At 52.4% G+C, this 21,358-nt stretch overlaps 2 protein-coding genes across 8 annotated transcripts in view; one reads left to right on the top strand and one right to left on the bottom strand.

The window, feature by feature from the left end:
- Positions 1 to 191: 191 nt before the first annotated feature.
- Positions 192 to 16,475, bottom strand: LOC100087270 (cytochrome c oxidase assembly protein COX15 homolog). Its single transcript, XM_029061454.2, has 9 exons — positions 16,333 to 16,475; positions 13,924 to 14,111; positions 11,915 to 12,037; positions 11,106 to 11,292; positions 7,160 to 7,327; positions 6,185 to 6,266; positions 2,330 to 2,484; positions 1,670 to 1,783; positions 192 to 658 (listed from the first exon to the last, which is right to left on the bottom strand). Exons 1-9 carry the CDS (start codon positions 16,420 to 16,422, stop codon positions 527 to 529), a joined length of 1,239 nt encoding a protein of 412 aa, XP_028917287.1. The 5' UTR covers positions 16,423 to 16,475; the 3' UTR covers positions 192 to 526.
- Positions 16,476 to 16,720: 245 nt separating this feature from the next.
- Positions 16,721 to 21,358, top strand: part of CUTC (cutC copper transporter) — a 27,426-nt gene continuing 22,788 nt past the window's right edge. For 2 of the 7 annotated variants that reach the window (XM_029061197.1, XM_029061191.1), the window contains exon 1: positions 21,261 to 21,300. The gene's annotated coding sequence lies outside the window, so the exon portion shown is untranslated. Of the gene's footprint in view, positions 16,745 to 17,267; positions 17,313 to 18,997; positions 19,038 to 21,260; positions 21,301 to 21,358 lie in introns of those variants that run through there. The other 5 variants (XM_039911600.1, XM_029061192.1, XM_029061199.1 and 2 more) reach the window with 5 other exon arrangements.

Genomic DNA, 21,358 nt, shown 5'->3' with positions numbered 1-21,358 from the left:
AGAGCTGGATTCCAAGAAAAAAAGATGGAAAATGCATTGAGAGGCACCTACGCCGCAGGTTGTTATAGGAAACTCCAATGCCGCCCCAATCGGGGGAGTCTGACCAACAGTCAGGTTTGAGCATAAAGAACGTGGGCCATTTCCTGCTGAGGCAGAAAACAGGGCCCCGAGCTCCAAAGACATCAGTGGCAGACATTTCAACAAACACATTTAATGTCAGTTCCTATATTTTACAAGATTTTTTTAAAGTCTTTTAAAAATAAATACGATTTTTGTATCCACCGGCTTCCTTGTCTGAATTCACTCTGGTCTTAGGTGTGAAACATTCTAAAAAATACATTACCCCGCCGGTGGGACTCTCCTTTAACTTCGCTCCTCCTGCCGACGCTCGGTGAATGGGCCCATTTAGAAACAACCGGATGAACCGGCTAGCGAGGCCTCCTCTCTTCAACGGACGGGATGAGTAGGCCGATTCCCGCTCCATCCGCAGACCCGTAGAAAGCCCGGCTGGGGCCACGGCGGAGGCTCATTTCGGGACCCGGCGGAGTTCACTCATGAGCCACAGGGCCACGCTGAGCAGAGCCAGGGAGCCGGACTGGTGGGTGGCGGCCAGCGGGGTGGGGACGTACATCAGGAGCGTGCTGATGCCCAGGCCCACCTGTTGGGAGGGAAAAAGGAAGGGAAACCTTGTAACGGCAGTGAAGGATTTCACACGAGGGGAGGCAGGGACCCAAATCAGGCAGCCAGGATGCACGTGTTGCTGAGGGTCCCATCACCGCCCCACGTGTGAAGGAGAAACGGACCGGCGACGTGCTGACTACTGAATCCCACCCCTCGAGAAAGGCACCCAAGGACCGCATTAGAGGCCCCAAAGCCACAGCTGAGCTGTAAATTCTACGAAATGCCAACTTGGGACGGACAGGTTCCCTTCCAGGCACAGTGGAGAACACGTGCACCCAGCACACAGTCATTAAGCACTTCGTACAGTGCTCTGCCCGGAGTACGCGCTCGCTCAATACGATCGAATGAATGTATCTTCCCCACATCACAGTCCCATCGGATGACTGAGAAGCAGCACGGCCTAGTTGATAGAGTACAAGCCTGGGCGTGGGTCACAAGGACCTGGGTTCTAATCCCGCCTCTGCCCCTCTGCTGTGTGACCGTGGGCGAGTCACTTGACTTCTCTGGGCCTCAATTACCTCAACTGTAAAATGGAGAGTGAGAGCCCCATGTGGGACAGGGACTACATCCAACCCAATTTGCTTGGATCCGCCTGAGCGCTTAGTACGGTGCCTGGCCCCTAGTAAGCACTTGATAAAAACTATTATTATTTAGGGGAGAGTGGTCTTCACTGTAAGGGGAGTGGACCAGAGGATTCCTGGGGATGGGAGGTAGTACCGCTGGAGAAGCAGCGTGGCTCAGTGGAAAGAGCACGGGCTTTGGAGTCAGGGCTCATGAGTTCGAATCCCAGCTCTGCCACTTGTCGGCTGTGTGACTGTGGGCGAGTCACTTAACTTCTCTGTGCCTTAGTTCCCTCATCTGTAAAAGGGGGATTAAGACTGTGAGCCCCACGTGGGACAACCTGATTCCCCTGTGTCTCCCCCAGCGCTTAGAACAGTGCTCGGCACATAGTAAGCGCTTAACAAATACCAACATTAACATTAATTACCTGTGTATATGCCACTGCCAGTAAAGAGGCCACCGCCATCTTGGTCCTGCGAGGGAGGGGGACTTTCCGAGACAGGAAGAAGAGCACTGTGATGGCTGTGACGGAGGTGATTCCCTTCAGGGGGAGGAAAACAAGGTAAGCAAGCGCTGCCAGCAAGAACATCATCTTTCTTTCACATTTTTACACACGTCAAAAAACACTGTGGTCTACTATACCCCTACTACCGGGCAGTTACCACTCACTGAACTGTCGCGAGTTCTAATCACTTTTCTAAATTTCTCCCAGGAGTAGTGGCTGCAGCTACGTGGGACTTCTCACTGGGACCGCTGCATATTTCCTGCCCGTGGGGGGCTTACGCTCGAAAATCAGGGGAGGCAGACGTGAAAATATTTATATACAGAGTGTGAGAAATAATTGAATAAATGTGTATGTAAAAAAGTGCTGCGGATGGATATAAATGAGTTCCTCAGGACCTCGAGATGGCCCGTTTCTAGGACTTTCTAGGGCGCGGGGAATTAATCGGGGAAGACCTGCCAGAGGTGGTGGGGGTTTAGGCCGACTCGATGCGAGGGCTGACGTGGATGCCATCAACCCCAAACCGTTAAGCCCCCGACCGGGTAACACTCACCCATCTCGAGGTCGGTCACGAGAGAAACTTACCAGGATCCGGTGATCGAACTGCACCATGGTGGGATTCTCAAAGACGTTCCTCAGGACCGGGGAGAAGGTGAAGAGATCTTCTGGGACCCAACGTTCCCCCATCTTGGGGAAGGAGTTGTATACAAGGCCCGCATCCAGGCCCGCCACAAAGGCTCCTGTAAGCACGAGAGACGGTCCGATGCCCGACGTGAGAGGACGCAGGCCCCTTGATGAGGAAGCGTGGGTGGCGGGGGACGCGGCTGGTTTTTCCGACAGAGGTGCAGGGGAACCACTGTGAGGTTGTTGCACTGAGATCTCCTCCCCAGCTTACTCTACGTTTCAACAGCCCTGCCAAGGGCCTGGGAGTCAGAAGGACCTGGGTTCTAATCCAAGTTCCACCATTCGCCTGATGTGTGACCTTAAGCAAATCACTTCACTTCTCAGTGCCTCATCTGTAAAATGAGGATTACGACTGTGAGCCCCATGTGGGATATGGACTGGTTCCAACCTGATTATCTTGTACCTGCTCCAGTTCTTAGTAGAGTGGCACATAGTAATCACTTAACAAATACCTTTTTTTTTTTTTAAGACAATTCCAGTCGGTCTTTCTCTCGTAGAAATCAAAAATCTGGGATGTAGATAGAACTGTTCTACAAAGGATACTATCTGCTCCTGCCCCTTCGGCATCTTCTCAGGAGAGAAGAGCCCAGGCTGTGCTCTTGGGTTTCCCGGGACCAGAAGGGAAGTCCAGCCTGGGTTTCTGTGGCTGAGTAGAAGCTGTGGTCTTGTCAAACAAATGGACATTCTAAATTGGGAGAGGAGGTTTTCTGTGCCCTTTGCCGGGGTGGAACAAGGGTCGGACACTCCGGGCGGGTAGCCGGGGCACAGTCCACAAGGTTCAAAAGGGGCGCTTCCTCCGCCGGCCTCCTCCCTGTTCCTTCTCTCCTTCCCCGGAAGCAGCGGGACCTAGAACAAAGAACACCAGCCCGGCTGTCCGAGTTCCTGAGTTCTAATCTCGGCTCTGCCACTTGCCTTCTGGGTGACCTTGAGCAAGTCACTTAACTCCTCTATATCTCTAATTCCTCCTCTGCAAAATGGGGATTAAATCCCCTTTCTCCCTCCACCTTAGACTGTGAGTCCCACATAGGACAGGGACTCTATCCAGCCTGATTATCTCGTATCTACCCCAGCCCTTATTTAGGTGTTTGGCATATAGTAAGTATTCAACAAATCACTGTGGATAGAACACTGGCCTGGGAGTCAGAGGGTTCTAATCCAGGCTCTGCCACTTGTCTACTGGGTGAGCTTGGGCGGGTCACTTTACTCCTCTGTGCCTCAGTTACCTCATCTGTAAAATGAGGATTGAAATAGTGAGCCCATCGTGGGACAGGGACTGTGTTCAATGCGATTTGCTTCTATCTACCCCAGCGCTTAGAAAAGTGCCTGGCACATAGTAAGTGCTTAAGAAATACATTATTATTATTATTATTATTCCTTGGGAAGTGAGGACCAAAAAGGATCAAAGAGCATGATGGTTGATATGGTCCAGGCCCTGGTCCCACACATCTCCCAACCCCCTGGACCTCTGCTGCTAAATGCTCTTTAATTTATCCGCTTTGGTCCCACCCTGCAGAACTCCGGACTCTTCACTGCGGTGGAAGTTTTCCTTCCCTACAACCTTTGATCCTTTGGAAGGTCAAAGAAACAGATGAAGCAATTGACACTGTCTATGATGGCAGGGGGTGCTTCAGAGAACTCTACTTTTCTACTTTTTACTTTTTAAAGCTATCGAACTGGGTCAAAGCGATCCCTTAAAGAGGGGTCATCATTCTGCCAGAAGAAGGTCTAATACCACCTTTTAATGAATGCCGTACCCTTGGTAACAGCTTGACAACATCGCTCTGTCGGCTGAAAAACCGATACGTAGAATTAACGACGGCAACATAATCACCGTATGACAAAAGTCAGCCTTACCAGAAGGCAAAGTCTTTTCAGACAGACTCTATGCAATCTCACCTCCTAAACCGGCAGGTACTAATTCCTGCTCAGGTGTTCTGTTGCTTCATTCTTGGGCATGTGACTCAAGAATGTAAAAAAACAATCGTACGGTTTATTATTATCCCAGGTTTACACAATGCCCTCCTCAAAGAGTTCCACGCTTTTTGCGTCTATTAAATTCAACTTGCCTCTCATTTTCCATAAGAGAGGGGCCAGGGCGATTTCCCTCATTTTGTAAATTGAAGAGACCCCTCTTTCGTTTAGCTCAAAATGACCAGGTGTGACATTCTTTCCCAGAGACTTCCGAACAGGAACCGGCACATCTTCACCCAATTAGGGATTAGCCGAGTGATTTTTCTTTTCCACGGACTTTCACGTTGGAGTGCTGCCTGGCAGTTTATGCTGGACAATAATCAAAAACAGCTAATGACCGATCACCCCCAAGCCCAGGGTGTCAACAAATAATCATAATAATTAAAAAAAAAAAAGAACTGCTCAGACTAGGGCTGTAGCATTTGTGCAGAGCCAGAAAGCCTCTATTTAAAACAGATGTGGAAACCACCAGAGAGAGGGGACCTGCCCTCCTCACACTTCTGACCGGGCCCCAAAAGATTAAGGAATACATGGGCACTGCCCCAGGGTTCCTGACGTTTATGGGATCCCGAGAGGCCCATCTCAGCTAATTCCTGTGCTGGGAAGACTGGTGCCTTTAGAGTTGCTGCCAACAAGGAAGAGCACTGAAAGTCTCTGGGCTCCACTGGTCACTTGGGAGCCACCCCAATGAGGAAACGAGACCCCCTAAATATCCTCTTCCCTCCCACCTCCATCTCGGGTTCCCCAACTTGATGGGGAGAGGGCTCCTGAAGCAATGGGTCCATCCTTGGATGGGGGTGGACAGAGAGCTGGCCACTAAGGACAATTTTCCTTTATTTATAAGTCTGTTTTAGAAAGATGTCTCAGGCCTCGCCTTCACTCTTTAAAGAATCTAGGAGAAGAATCAGGCTTTCTTTAAGGTTGCTGGTTAGGAATTGCACTATTAGGCTCTATGTTCCTTTTCAAAAATTAACATTAGTGAGGAATATTTTACAGTTGTCACCAAGGGAGCTAATAAGGCTTGGTTTAAAGAATGTGGGTCTCGGAGCCAAGAGCAGCAGGATCTAATCCCAACTTTGCCACTATTATCATCGTAATGATTATTATGGTCATAACAATGGTATTTAAGTACCTACTATGTGCCAGGCACCGTTCTAAGCGCCGGGGTAAATAAACTCTAATCAGGTGGAACACAGTCCAAACGTTGCTCACCGTCTTAATCCCCATTTTACAGTTGAGGTAACTGAGGAATAGAGAAGTGACTTGCCCAGGGTCACACGGCAGACACGTGGCAGAGCTGGGATTCGAACCTTAGTCCTTCTGACACCCAGGCCCATGCTCTATCCCCTAGGCCGCGTTGCTTCTCTAGCCTGCTAGATGACCTTGGGCAAGTCACTTAACATGGGGATAAGATACCTGTACTTCCTGCCCCTCAGACTGTGAGCTCTGTGTCCGATTCGGCACCTAGTATCCATTCACCAAATAGCGTGGTTTTTACTGAATGGTCAAATACCACAGTTTTTATTATTATTACTTCAGTAATTACAGAACTGTAGATGAAAGAGGAATCTGGAGGAACGAAAGGGATGGAATATGCATTTAAGCTTAAAATATCGTGGATTTTTGATCTCTAAACCCTGGAACAAAGCTGCCAACACACTCCCAACTCAGAGTGTCAAATCGATTCACTAGCATTTACTGAGTGCTTACTGTTCGCCAAGCACTGTACTTAGCGCTTCTGAAATGAGGGGACCATGGAACTTTCCACTCCGGACGGGCCATTACCTGAGAGTGCCGTAAGGAAGACGAGGCCAGTCACCCCATGGGCAAATCGTCTCAGCTGCAGGAGCTGACGGGTTTCTGGTAACTGAACAAAGCAATGTAGAGAATCACTTTATTTTCCCAAGGAGAGCTGCAAAAGGGCCTTCATTTCCGGGGGACTCTCTGTCTTTCGCAATTCTTCCCCGCCTCCTCCCACACCCAACCCTCAGGGGTCACTAACTCAAAACTCCTGACTGCTGAGAAACAGAGTGAGGCCCAGGAACGGGCCAGAAGTTTCCCGCCCAACTCTAACCTTAGCCACAGGGAGCCCTGGCCTCAGTTCTGAAGGGCAGTGCAGCACACGTCAACCTGTAGCCCTTTCAGACTACTGGATATTGTAGTCCCATAGCCCAAAGGACAAAGCTTCGTGGGTGAAAACACCATCCCTGCAGGGCCGAGCACTTAGAAAGCGAAGCCCTGGTCATTTCCAGTCTGCCAGTTCCGCTGCCCGTGGTCCAAAACCCCCCCCCCCAGAGTGACTTGGGTACCCTTTGCAAGATGTCCTTGGACCGAATCTGACTGGGTTTGTGCCGGCCTGATGACACTCCCCAGCTGGGAACCTGCAGGCGGGGCCCAGCCTGAGCAGGACTTCGCTTGAAGCCCGACGTGCATTATTTTTGACCTACTAAAATGTGCCCTGGAAATAAAATGGGTCAGAGCGATTCTGCCTTCTAGAAGGCTTTAAAAATTGATCACCCTATATGAGGAGCCACTCCACTTCCTCATGGGCATTTGTGCTTGGAGAAGAGCCTCAGGATCCCAACTCCGCCCTCATCCCGACCCAGTAAGCAGCGTGTTGGGGCACGGACACTTCCACGATTCCTCGGAAACCCTGGGGACGGATCGTTATCAGCGGGGAGGGCCCGCATGATTCCACGCCTGCTTCCCTGCGCGCCTGAAGAGGCCCCAGGGTGACCCGGTGGTAACCCAGCGTCCTACCTTGTGACGAGGAAGCAGCAGGGAGAGTCCAGTCCACAGGCTGGCACAGTACAACACGAGCGCTGAGCCCAGGTGGGCAGCCAGGCGATACTGACTGACCCGAGGAATATCGTGCGAATCCGGCTTCTCTTCCAACCCGCTTTTCACCATGTACCACCCGAGAAGGCCCTAGGCCAAATGGAGAGAGAGGAAGTTGGAAATGAATCGTGACACCTCACATTTAGGGACAGAGGGCGGCTTTGCCAGCCTCACTGCCCACGAGGGTGGTCAGCCTCATGCTACAGTCCATTTACAACCAACTCATTTTTTTAAGGTTGAAAACCTCCCTTATTTCCTACCTTCCTGCCATTTCAACACTTCTACGTCACCTAAGCCTTTGAGTCCTCATTGCCCAAGAATCATTACTAGCACTATTTGTTAAGCACCTACTATGTGTCAACAACTGACCTAAGCACCGGGAGAAGTACAAGATCATCAGGTCAGGAACAATTCCCGTCCCACCTGGGGCTCTCAGTCTACGCAGAAGGGTCAACGGGTAATAATTTCCCTTTTCCAGATGAGGAAATTGAGGCACAGAGAAATGAAGTGACTTGTCCATGGTCACACAGCGGACAAGTGGCAGAGCTAGGATTAGAACTGAGGACTCTGACTTCCAGGCCCAACTCACCTTCTCCCTCATCCACCATCCACAGCCCCTAGGTACAGATCTTTCAACTTTGTCGCTTCCCGCTGCCTGAAAATTGTTTTAGTGTCTATCTCCCCGACTAGACTGTGAGCTCCATGAGAGCAGGAACCGTAACTACCCGCTCCCTTGAACTCTCCCAAGCACTTAATATCGTGTTCTGCAGAAAATAAGCACTCCAAACAGAACGCCTCATCTTCTCACCCAAACCGTGCTCCCGCCCCCTTGACTTTCCTATCACTGTAGACACCACCACCCTGTCCTACGAGGAGAAGCAGCGTGGCCTAGTGGATAGAGCACAGGCCTGGGAGTCAGAAGGCTATGGGTTCTAATCCCGGCTCCGCTACTTATCTGCTGTGTGACCCTGGGCAAGTCACTCCACTTCTCCATGCCTCAGTCACCTCATCTGCAAAATGGGGATCGAGACCGTGAGCCCCACGTGGGACGGGGACTGTGTCCAACCCGATTTCCTTGTATCCACCCCTGCGCCTAGTACAGTGCCTGGCACGGAGTAAGCACTTAACAAATGCCATAATAATTATTATTATTATCACAAGCCCATAATCTTGGTATTACCCTCGACTCATCTCTCATTCAACCCACATATTGAGAAGCAGCGTGGCTCAGTGGAAAGACGCCGGGCTTGGGAGTCAGAAGTCACGGGTTCGAATCCCGGCTCTGCCACTTGTCAGCTGTGTGACTGTGGGCAAGTCACTTAGCTTCTCTGGGCCTCAGTTACCTCATCTGTAAAATGGCGATTAAAACTGTGAGCCCCACATGGGACAACCTGATCACCCTGTATCTACCCCAGCACTTAGAACAGTGCTCTGCACATAGTAAGCGCTTAACAAATACCAACGTTATTATTATTATTATATTGAATGTCACCAAATCCACCCTTTCCTCTCCCTCCAAACTGCTTCCATGGCAATTTATTTTCCATCTTAACTACCGCATCAGCCTCCACACTGACCTCCCTGCCTCCTGCCTCTACAGTCTTACTTCACTCTGCTGCCCAGATCATCTTTCTGAAAAGCCTTCCCACTCCTCAAAAACCTCCGGTGATCGCCCATCCACCTCTGCTTTAACCAGAAACTCCTCCCCACTGGCTTTAAGGCACTCGCTCAAGTCTCTCCCCGTCCGACTTTATCTCACTGGTCTCTTATTACAACCCAGACCACACATTCTGCTCCTCTAACACCAACCTATTCTCTGTGCCTTGATCTCATCTATCGTGCTGCCGACTACTTGCCCGTGGTCTGGAACTCCCTCTTCCTTCATATCCCACATTCCCCCACTCTCCCCACCTTCAAAATCCTCCTAAAAATCACATCTCCAAGAAGCTTTCCCTAAATTTTCATTTCCCTTACCTGCCCTCCCCTCTTTTGATTAGGCACTTGACTGTGAGGCCCTTAAGCCCTCTGATACTCAAGCCACAGCGTAAGGATGTGTATATCTCCTTATGATCTACTATCTCCCCGTCTCTAACTTATTTTAATGTCTGTCTCCCTCTTTAGCCTGTAAATTCCTTGCGGCAGGGATCGCATCTAGCAACTCTTCTACTGTACTGCACGTCTCAAGCGCTTAGTACAGTGCTCTGCACACAGGAAGCGCTCAAGAATTGTCTGTCAGACAGACTAGCTCAATTACCCTGACAGACTAGCTCAATTCTGCCTGCCTCAACTGTTATTTCCAGTACAGGATTGAGGCATCAAGACTTGAGGGCTGGCCAGCTGGGTGAGTAGGATTCTTTAATAATAATGTTATTTGTTAAGCGCTTACTATGTGCAGAGCGCTGTTCTAAGCGCCGGGGGAGATACAGGGTCATCAGGTTGTCCCACGTGAGGCTCACGGTTAATCCCCATTTTACAGATGAGGTAACTGAGGCACAGAGGAAGGGAAGTGACTTGCCCACAGTCACACAGCTGACAAGTGGCAGAGCCGGCATTCGAACTCATGACCTCTGACTCCCAAGCCCGGGCTCTTTGCACTGAGCCACGCACGCTGCTTTAACTTATCTCAAGCAATCAATCAACAGTATTTACTGAGCGCTTACTGTATGCAGAAAACTGTACCAAGCACTTGGGAGAGTACGATAGAGTGGGTGGACGTGAGAAGCAGCACGGCCTAGTGGAAAGAGCACAGGCTTTAAAGTCAGAGGACCTGGGTTCTAATCCCTGCTCCGCCACTTGTCTGCTGTGACACCTTGAGCAAGGCACTTAAACTGTCTGTGCCTCAGTCAGTTATCAAGCGCTTAGTACAGTGCTCTGCACCTAGTAAGCGCTCAATAAATACTATTGAATGATTGAATGAATAGTCCATCTGTAAAACAGCGATTAAGACTATGAGCCCTATGTGGGAGAGGGACTGTGACCAACCTAACAGAGTTGGTAGACGTGAGAAGCAGCATGGCGTAGTGGATAGAGCACAGGCCTGGGAGTAGATGGTCATGGGTTCTAATCCCGGTTCCACCACTTGTCTGCTGTGTGACCTTGAGCAAGTCACTTCCCTTCTCTAGGCCTCGGTCACCTTATGTGGAAAAAATAGAGATTAAGCGTGTGAGCCCAATAGGGGATAGGGACTATGTCCAACCTGATTAACTTGGATCTACCCCACACTTAGAACAGGGCCTGGCACGCCAAACTGATTCTCTTCCCCTCTTCAAAACCCTACTTAAAACTCACCTCCTCCAAGAGGCCTTCCCACACTGAGCTCCCCCCTTTTTCCCTCTGCTCCCTCTACCACTCCCCCTTCACCTCTCCGCAGCTTAACCCTCTTTCCCCCCATCTCCCTCTGCTCCTCCCCCTCTCCCTTCCCATCCCCTCAGCACCGTACTCGTCCGCTCGACTGTATATATTTTCATTACCCTACTTATTTTGTTAATGAAATGTACATCGCCTCGATTCTATTTAGTTGCCACTGTTTCTACGAGATGTTCTTCCCCTCGACTCTATTTATCGCCATCGTTCTCGTCCGTCGGTCTCCCCCGATTAGACCGTAAGCCCGTCAAACGGCAGGGACCGTCTCTATCTGTTGCCGACTTGTTCATTCCAAGCGCTTAGTACAGTGCTCTGCACCTAGTAAGCGCTCAATAAATACTATTGAATGAATGAATGAATGAAAGAGTTTAACACATACCACCATCATTATTATTATTATTATTATTATTATTATTGAGCTTTATTTACTCAACGTTAAATCGCAAACCTAGCGAGGCCGAGATAAGCAATTTCCAGTTAGCGTCTCCCAGGATTCCCATCTCACCTGGAAGCAAACGAGGCCACAGAGTGCCAGGACACGTCCTTTCAGGCCACGGGTGAGCCAGCCCTTCCTCCAGAAGAAGGCAGCGGGCAGGATGTAGGCTAAGCCCACAAGCCGTCCCCACATGCGATGCGAGTACTCCATGTACCAGATGAACTTGAATTCTGTGAGGGTCATGTCACGATTCAGGCTGGGACAGGAAACAAGGCAAACAAGGGTGAGAAAACACTCGGGATCATCCGATACTAGATCCATCTTGTCCTTCCCCCAAGAATGTGAACAGTTAAACCGTCTAGGCCAGGTAGTTGTCATTTCTTTCTAACTCATCTTCGAGGACGGAGAAGCCTCAGACTCCCTCGGCAGCCTCTTCCCTATAGAAATCTCGCATCTGGAGGGAGCTCAGGAACGAGATGAAGGTTTACGATCCAGTTCCTCCCGAAGCTGGAACTTGTCCCGCTCATTCCTGGGAAATTTCTACCCCCGCAGTCAGTCCCGGGTAGACAGGCTACTGCCAACATAATAATAATGTTGGTATTTGTTAAGCTCTTACTATGTGCAGAGCACCGTCCTAAGCGCTGGGGTAGATACAGGGTCATCAGGTTGTCCCAGGTGGGGCTCCCAGTCTTAATCCCCATTTTACAGATGAGGGAACTGAGGCACAGAGAAGTTGAGTGACTTGCCCACCGTCACACAGCCGACACGTGTCAGAGCCGGGATTCGACCCGGCCCCTCCGGCACCTTTCCGGATCGAGGAGACGAGGAAAGGCCCGCCCACGCCCTGCTCCCTTTCCCGGTGGGATTTCCGGCCTTACATTTTAAATTCGGGGAACTGCTGGTATTTCTGGAACTCCGCTTCCCACTCCTCGTGTGTCGTGGGCGGCTTCATCTCCTTCAGCAAGTGCCAGTCCACCATGGAGAGGCCAGACTCTGTTAATCTGCGGAGGGAAACTGACAGGGTTACTCTTAGACCAAGCGGATTGGGGGAAGCAAACTGACAGGGCGACTCTTAGACCAAGGCCTAGGTTTGCTGCGTTTCTCCTCAGGGGGAGAAGTGGACGTGAGCTCAGGATCCCCTGCCCGCTCCCCTCCATTCCCAGAAAGAAGCCCTTCCCACAGGAACGGGAAAGGCAGCAGCTCCACGGAGGCTGGGCTGTCTGTCCGTCTCCCCCGATCAGACCGTAAGCCCGTCAAACGGCAGGGACTGTCTCTATCTGTTGCCGACTTGTTCACTCCAAGCGCTTAGTACAGTGCTCTGCACATAGTAAGCGCTCAATAAATACTATTGAATGAATGAATGAATGCTCCTCCTCTTCCGTCAAAGCTTTCTTTGGGTCCCCCCCGCCCTGCCACCCCCTGGGCCTACGTCGGACAGATGTGACTGCGGGATGGAGGCGAACCCCGCTGGGAACGCTGAGGAACCTGACAACTCATCTTTCCCTGTAATGCCCCACGGCCCCGACTGTTCCTTTTATTGGCTGGTTTATTGTTTTTCCTTTTTCATGAGGCTCTTTCATTTTCTTTCTTTCTCTGGGCCAGGTACTGGCCCTAAATCGTTCGCCCTGAACCTTTCCTTTGTGCCGAATTCGGCCCCGCTTGCTCCGCAAATCCAATTCAAATTCAAATCCCGGCCCCGCCGCTCGTCAGCTGTGTGACTTTGGGCAAGTCACTTCGCTTCTCTGGGCCTCAGTTCCCTCAACTGTAAAATGGGGGGGTTAAGACTGTGAGCCCCGCGTGGGACAACCTGATCACCTTGTATCCTCCCCAGCGCTTACAACAGTGCTTGGCACATAGGCAGCGCTTAACAAATGCCATCGTTATTATTAAATGTCGCAATAGTAAAAATAAAAATCCTTCTCTCCTTCCTGAAACAAACGTGTCCTCCCTATTCTCTCACCAAGCGTGGCTCAGCGGAAAGAGCCCGGGCTTGGGAGTCAGAGGTCATGGGTTCGAATCCCGGATCTGCCACGTGTCAGCTGTGCGACTGTGGGCAAGTCACTTCACTTCGCCTCATTTACCTCATCTGTAAAATGGGAAGGAAGACTGTGAGCCTCACGGGGGACGACCTGATTCCCCCGTATCTACCCCAGCGCTTAGAACAGTGCTCTACACCTAGGAAGCGCTTAACAAATACCAACATTATTATTATTTCACAGTACAGTGAACACTCAAACGTTTGTTTACTGACTGCCCCGAATGTCTCTGCCTTTTCTTAAAGAGAGGCACATTTCCACCCCACGAATGTCACCGCCTTTTCTTAAAGAGAAGCGCATTTCCACCCCACGATCGATCTCACCCTTCGACTCTTCCTCTCTGCCTCCCGGCACAGACTTGGCCTCTCCCAGATATAAGGCAAGACATCTTTCAGGAGGACCCGCCCCACCCCACGTTTATTGCTGAGTTGACTCTGAAGCGGAGGGAGTTGGTGGTAGCATTCTGTACAAGTCATTATGTGATGGACTAGGTATAATATACTAATTACGGTATTTGTTAAGCGCTTACTATGTGCAGAGCACTGTTCTAAGCGCTGGGGGAGATACAGGATAATCACCTTGTCTCACCTGGGGCTCGCATTTTTAATCCCCATTTTTGCAGATGAGGTAACTGAGGCACAGAGAAGCGAAGTGACTTGCCCCAGGTCACACAGCCGACAAGTGGAGGCGTAGGGATTAGAACCCACGACCCGACTCTTTCCACTGAGCCACGCCGCTTCTCATGAGACCGTTCTAGTTTTCCTCGGTCCTGTCCAGTCTCTAAAAATACCGACATTAAATATCTCCGGTCTCTAAAAACACCAACATTATTATTATTAGTGTCTTCTCACCGGGTCACCCCACCGAGAATAACTGCCCCGGCCACGGTTCCGCTGCAGACCAACAGCCAGCGGCCCAGGATCCTCTCAGAGGCTTTCGTGGGGGCGGACGTCGTCGTCGCGACCCTTCCGGATCGCGAAGCTGCCTCGTGACACCGCTCTCGTCTCAGGGGGAGCCGGATCCAGGGGCAGGGACTCAACTGGGGATCAAGAGAAGAGTCACTGGCCCTTGGAATAACAACGATAATTACTGCGGCATCCGTTACGGGCTATGTGCCAGACGCTGGGGTAAATAAAAACTGGGTTGGACACACTCCCTGGCCCATGTGGGGCTGGCGGCCTCAATCCCCATTCTAGAGATGAGGTAACTGAGGCCCAGAGAAGGGAAGTCACTTGCCCGAGGTCACAGAGCAGATAAGTGGCAGGGCTGGGATTAGAACCCATGACCTTGTAACTCCCAGGGCCGTGCTCCATCCCTTGGCCCCGCTGCTTCTCATAGCAGCATGGAAAGGAGGAAAAGCCTCAGTGCCCTCATCTGTAAAATGGGGATGAAGGCTGTGAGCCCCACGTGGGACCACCCGATCACCTTCTATCCCGCCCCCTCCCCAGCGCTTAGCACATAGTAAGCGCTTAACAATGATAATCATAATGATGATGATGGCATCTGTGAAGCTCTCACTATGGGCCAAAGCACTGTTCTCCACTTGTCAGTTGTGGGACTGTGGGCAAGTCACTTAACTTCTCTGGGCCTCAGGGACCTCATCTGTAAAATGGGGATGAAGACTGTGAGCCCCATGTGGGACAACCTTGTATCTCCCCCAGTGTTTAGAACAGTGCTCTGCACATAGTAAGCGCTTAACAAATACCAACAATATTATTATGATGACCCTGTACCTCCCCCAGCGCTTAGAACAGTGTTTTGCACATAGTAAGCGCTTAACAAATACCAACAATATTATTATGATGACCCTGTACCTCCCCCAGCGCTTAGAACAGTGTTTTGCACATAGTAAGCACTTAACAAATACCAACAATATTAGTATTATGACGACCCTGTATCTCCCCCAGCGCTCAGAACAGTGCTCTGCACATAGTAAGCGCTTAACAAATACCAACAATATTATTATGATGACCCTGTACCTCCCCCAGCGCTTAGAACAGTGTTTTGCACATAGTAAGCGCTTAACAAATACCAACATTATTAGTATTATTATGACCCTGTATCTCCCCCAGCGCTCAGAACAGTGCTCTGCACATAGTAAGCGCTTAACAAATACCAACAATATTATTATGATGACCCTGTACCTCCCCCAGCGCTTAGAACAGTGTTTTGCACATAGTAAGCACTTAACAAATACCAACAATATTAGTATTATGACGACCCTGTATCTCCCCCAGCGCTCAGAACAGTGCTCTGCACATAGTAAGCGCTTAACAAATACCAACAATATTATTATGATGACCCGGTACCTCCCCCAGCGCTTAGAACAGTGTTTTGCACATAGTAAGCGCTTAACAAATACCAACATTATTAGTATTATTATGACCCTGTATCTCCCCCAGCGCTCAGAACAGTGCTCTGCACATAGTAAGCGCTTAACAAATACCAACAATATTATTATGATGACCCTGTACCTCCCCCAGCGCTTAGAACAGTGTTTTGCACATAGTAAGCGCTTAACAAATACCAACATTATTAGTATTATTATGACCCTGTATCTCCCCCAGCGCTCAGAACAGTGCTCTGCACATAGTAAGCGCTTAACAAATACCAACAATATTATTATGATGACCCTGTACCTCCCCCAGCGCTTAGAACAGTGTTTTGCACATAGTAAACGCTTAACAAATACCAACAATATTAGTATTATGACGACCCTGTATCTCCCCCAGCGCTTAGAACAGTGCTCTGCACATAGTAAGCGCTTAACAAATACCAACATTATTATTAGAGAAGCAGCATGGCTCATTGGAAAGAGCACAGGCTTTGGAGTCAGAGGTCATGAGTTCGAATCCCAGCTCGGCCCCTTGTCAGCTGTGTGACTGTGGGCGAGTCACTTCACTTCTCCGTGCCTCAGTTCCCTCATCTGTAAAATGGGGATGAAGACCGTGAGCCCCACGTGGGACAACCGGATTCCCCTGTGTCTCCCCCAGCGCTTAGAACAGTGCTCGGCACACAGTAAGCGCTTAACAAATACCGACATTATAATTCTGATTACAAGGTGCTCAGGGTGTCCCAGGCTTCATCCCCGTGTTCCAGATGAGGTCACTGAGGCCCGGGGCAGGGAAGGGACTTGTCCGAGGTCACACGGCCGCCCGGGGGCGGGGGGCAGGATTAGAACCCACGACCTCCGCCTCCCCAGGCCGGGCTCTTGGCAGCGAGGCAGATGAGGGTGAGGAGCATTAGGGTTATTGGGCTACCTGGGGGGGGGCGGCCCCCCGGGGGGGCGGCAGGAGGAAGCGCGCGTTGCTTAGCGACGCCCGGCAGGGCGCCCACCCCAACCGCAGCATGGCCACACACACACCAGCTCCCGCCAAGGCCGCCGCCGCCGCGTCCCGCCCCCGGCACGTGACGGGGGTGATGGGAGGGGGCGGAGGGGGAGGCCGGCAACGCCCGGCCCTCGTCACGTGACAGGGGTGTGTTGGGAGGGGGTCTGGCGCCGCCCGGGCCTCGTCACCACGTGACGGAAGGGGGGGGGAGTCCGGCGCCGCCCCGCCCTCGTCACGTGAGGGGGCGTGGGGGCGGAGCCCGGCGCCTCCCGGGCCTCGTCACGTGACGGGAGTGTGTGGAGGGGGAAGTCCGGCGCCGCCCGGCCCTCGTCACGTGACAGGGGTGTGTTGGGAGGGGGTCTGGCGCCGCCCGGGCCTCGTCACCACGTGACGGAAGGTGGGGGGGGAGTCCGGCGCCGCCCGGCCCTCGTCACCACGTGACGGAAGGGGGGGGGAGTCCGGCGCCGCCCGGCCCTCGTCACGTGACGGGGGTGTGTTGGAGGGTCCGGCACCGCCCGGCCCTCGTCACGTGACGGGAGTGCGTGGGAGGGGAGTCCGGCACCGCCAGGCCCTCGTCACGTGACGGGTGTGGGGGAAGGGGCGGAAGGGGGAGTCCGGCGCCGCTCGGCCCTCGTCACGTGACGGGAGTGTGTGGGGGGGGGGGGGGAGGAAGGGAGTCCGGCACCGCTCGGCCCTCGTCACGTGACGGGAGTGTGTGGGGGGAGGAAGGGAGTCCGGCACCGCCCGGGCCTCGTCACGTGACGAGGGTGGGGGGGTACGGCACCGCCCGGGCCTCGTCACGTGACGGGGGTGTGTGTGCAGGGCGGAGGGGAGGCGTCCGGCGCCGCGCGGGCCTCGTCACGTGGCGGGGGTGTGGGGGGGTCGGCGGGGCCGGCCGCGCGCAGGAACGGGTGAGGGGGGAGGCAGGGCAGCCTGAGCCCCGGCGGGAGGCCACGGGACGGGACGGGACGGGACGGGAAGGGAAGGGTTGGGTTGAGGCGAGCAGCCTCGAAGGCCTCTCGGCTCCCGCCTTCCTCATTTGCTCGCTTGTTTCCTTCCTCCTCCTCCTCTCCCTCCCTTCTTCCTGTCCCGCCTCTCCTTCCCCCTTCTTCCTTTTCCCTCTCCCTCTCCTTGTCCCTTCTTCCTCCTCCTCTTCTCCCTCCCTTCTCCTCCCTCCTTCCTCCTCTTCTCCCTCCCTTCTCCTTCCCCCTCCTCTCCTTCCCCCTTTCTTCCCCTTCCCCTCCCCCTCTTCTTCCTCCTCTCCCTCCCCCCCTTCCTTTTCCTCCTCCTCTCCTTCCCCCTTTTTCCTCCTCTCCCTCCCTTTTTCTTCCATCTCCTCTCCTCCCTTCTTCTTCCTCCTCTCCATCCCCTTTCTCCCCCCTCCTCTCCCCCTCTTCTTTCTCCTCCTCCTCTCCTTCCCCCTTCCTTTTCCTCCTCCTCTCCTTCCCCCCTTCCTCTTCCTCCTTCCCCCCTTCTTCTTCCTCCTCTCCTTCCCCCTTCTTCTTCCTCCTCCTCTCTTCCCCCTTCTTCTTCCCCCTCCTCTCCTTCCCCCTTCTTCCTCCTCCTCTCCCTCCCCCTTCTTCCTTTTCCCTCTTCCTCTCCTTGCCCCTTCTTCCTCCTCCTCTTCTCCCTCCCTTCTCCTCCCTCCTTCCTGCTCTTCTCCCTTCCTTCTTCTTCCTCCTCCTCCTCTCCCTCCCTTCTTCTTCCTCTTCCCCTTCCCCTCCCCCTCTTCTTCCTCCTCTCCCTCCCCCTTCCTTTTCCTCCTCCTCTCCTTCCCCCTTTTTCCTCCTCTCCCTCCCTTTTTCTTCCATCTCCTCTCCTCCCTTCTTCTTCCTCCTCTCCATCCCCTTTCTCCCCCTCCTCTCCCCCTCTTCTTTCTCCTCCTCCTCTCCTTCCCCCCTTCCTTTTCCTCCTCCTCTCCTTCCCCCCTTCTTCCTCCTCTCCTTCCCCCTTCTTCTTCCTCCTCCTCTCTTCCCCCCTTCTTCTTCCCCTCCTCTCCTTCCCCCTTCTTCTTCCTTCTCCTCTCCCTCCCCCTTCTTCCTCCTCTCCCTCCCTTCTTCCTCCTCTTCCCCCTCCTCTCCCTCCCTTCTTCTTCCTCCTCCCCCTCCCTTCTTCTTCCTCCTCCTCTCTTCCCCCCCTTCTTCTTCCCCCTCCTCTCCTTCCCCCTTCTTCTTCCTCCTCCTCTCCCTCCCTTCTTCCTCCTCTTCCCCCTCCTCTCCCTCCCTTCTTCTTCCTCCTCCTCTCTTCCCCCCCTTCTTCTTCCCCCTCCTCTCCTTCCCCCTTCTTCTTCCTCCTCCTCTCCCTCCCCCTTCCCCCTCCTCTCCCTCCCTTCTTCCTCCTCTTCCCCCTCCTCTCCCTCCCTTCTTCTTCCTCCTCCTCTCTTCCCCCCCTTCTTCTTCCCCCTCCTCTCCTTCCCCCTTCTTCTTCCTCCTCTCCCTCCCTTCTTCCTCTTCCTCCTTCTCTCCTTCCACCTTCTTCCTCCCTTCCCTCCCTTTTTCCTCCTCCTCCTCTCCTTCCCCCTTCTTCTCTCCTTCCTCCTCCCCCCCTCCTTCCCCCCTTCCTCCTCTCCTTCTCCTCTCCTCCTCCTCCTCTTCCTCACCGTCCCCACCCCCGGGGACGAAGAACCCTAGAGTCGGGTGGGTTCAGATCCCAAACGGGTCCGGGTGGTTCCTCCCCATGACCCCGGGGGAGGGAACAGGGAATAATGCTCATAATCGGACTGGCTTATTGCTTAGGCGTCTGCTGGGTGCCCGGGCTGGGGAGTCGGAGGTCATGGGTTCTAATCCCGGCTCCGCCCATGTCAGCTGTGCGACCTTGGCCAAGCCACTTCACTTCTCTGGGCCTCAGTGACCTCATCTGCAAAGTGGGGATGAAGGCTGTGAGCCCCACGGGGGACCACCTTCTATCTACCCCAGCGCTGAGAACAGTGCTTGGCACATAGTAAGCGCTTAATAAATGCCATCATCATCATTATTATTACTATGGTTTAGCAGTGGCCTGGGAGTCAAAAGGTCATGGGTTCTAATCCCAGCCCCAAGACTTGCCTGCTTTGGGGCCTTGGGCCACTCACTTCCCTCTTCTGGGCCTCCGTTTAAAATGGGGATTAAGACCATAAACCCCCTATGGCACAGGGACTGTGTCCAATCCGGTTTCCTTATATCCACACCAGTGCTTAGTACAGTGCCTGGCACATAGTAAGGGTTTAGCAAGTACCACAATCATTATCGCTGAGTGCTGAGATAATAATCGTGGTATTTCTTAAGCGCTTACTATATGCCAAGCACTCTTCTAAGCGCTGGGGAAGATACGAGGTAATCAGGTTGCCCCACGGGGACCCCTGACAAGCTTAATCCCCATTTTACAGAAGAAGTAACTGAGGCCCAGAGAAGTGAAGTGGCTTGCCCAAGGTCACACAGCAGACAAGTGGCAGAGCCGGGATTAGAACCCAAGTCCTCTGACTCCCAAGCCCGGGCTCTTTCCACTACCCCATGCCGCTTCTCTAAAATGGTCGTGAAGGTCACAGGCCTGAGAGTCAGAAGGAAGTGGCTTCTAATTCCAGCTCTGCCGCTCGTCTGGCGGGTGACCCTGGGCAAGTCACTTTACTTCTCTGGGCCTCAGTGACCTCATCTGGAAAATGGGATTGAAACAGTGAGCCCCCACGTGGGCCAGGGACCCCGTCCAACCTGATCTGCTTTTATCCGCCCCAGGGCTCAGTTCAATAATAATCATGTTGGTACTTGTTAAGCGCTTACTATGTGCCGAGCACTGTTCTAAGCGCTGGGGTAGACACAGGGGAATCAGGATGTCCCACGTGGGGCTCACAGTCTTCATCCCCATTTTACAGATGAGGTAACAGGCACAGAGAATTTAAGTGACTTGCCCACAGTCACACAGCTGACAAGTGGCAGACCTGGGATTCGAACTCATGACCTCTGACTCCAAAGCCCGTGTTCTTTCCAAGATGAGGGAACTGAGGCCCAGGGAAGTGACTTGCCCAAAGTCACACAGTTGACAAGTAATAATAATAATGTGGGTATTTGTTCAGCGCTTACTGTGTGCAGAGCACTGGTTTAAGTGCTGGGGTGGATACAGGGTCATCGGGTTGTCCCCTGTGGGGGTCACAGTTAATCCCCATTTTACAGATGAGGTAACTAGACACAGAGAAATTAAATGACTTGCCCACAGTCACACAGCTGACAAGTGGCAGAGCTGGGATTAGAACCCACGACCTCTGACTCCCAAGCCCGCATTCTTGCCACTAAACCACGCTGCTCCTCTCGACGTGGGTTCTGATCCCTGCTCTGCCACTTGTCTGCTGTGTGACCTCGGGCAAGCCATTTAACTTGCCCAAGTTAACAAGCCATTTAACCGTCAAAAAGAGTAGGGAGCGAGAGTAAAATAGTAGAATATATAAAAATTGATAAATACCTGTATGCAGAGGTTGGCTGTAAAAGCATAAATGCTGGGATAGCTCTTGGTTTGACAATATGATGTGGGGTTTGTTAATCCTGGAATGTCTTTGCCTCAGTTCCCTCATCTGTAAAGTGGGGATTAAGACTGTGAGCCCCAAGTGGGACAACCTGATTACCTTGTAATAATAATAATAATGTTGGTATTTGTTAAGCGCTCACTATGTGCTGAGCACTGTTCTGAGCACTGGGGTAGACACAGGGGAATCAGGTTGTCCCACATAGGGCTCACAGTCTTAATCCCCATTTTACAGATGAGAGAATTGAGGCACCGAGAAGTTAAGTGACTTGCCCAAAGTCACACAGCTGACAAGTGGCCGAGCTGGGATTTGAACCCAAGACCTCTGACTCCAAAGCCCGTGCTCTTTCCACTGAGCCACACTGCTTCACGTGTATCTACCCCAGCGCTTAGAACAGTGCTTGGCATGTGGTAAGCGCTTAACAAATGCCACTATTGTTATTTAACCGGCCACCCTGGGGCTCTGGGG

Source organism: Ornithorhynchus anatinus, chromosome 3 (genome assembly GCF_004115215.2).
Source record: "Ornithorhynchus anatinus isolate Pmale09 chromosome 3, mOrnAna1.pri.v4, whole genome shotgun sequence".
NCBI lineage: Eukaryota > Metazoa > Chordata > Mammalia > Monotremata > Ornithorhynchidae > Ornithorhynchus > Ornithorhynchus anatinus.
Note: the sequence above shows the minus strand (reverse complement) of the source record. Positions and strands in the feature narration are given on the sequence as shown.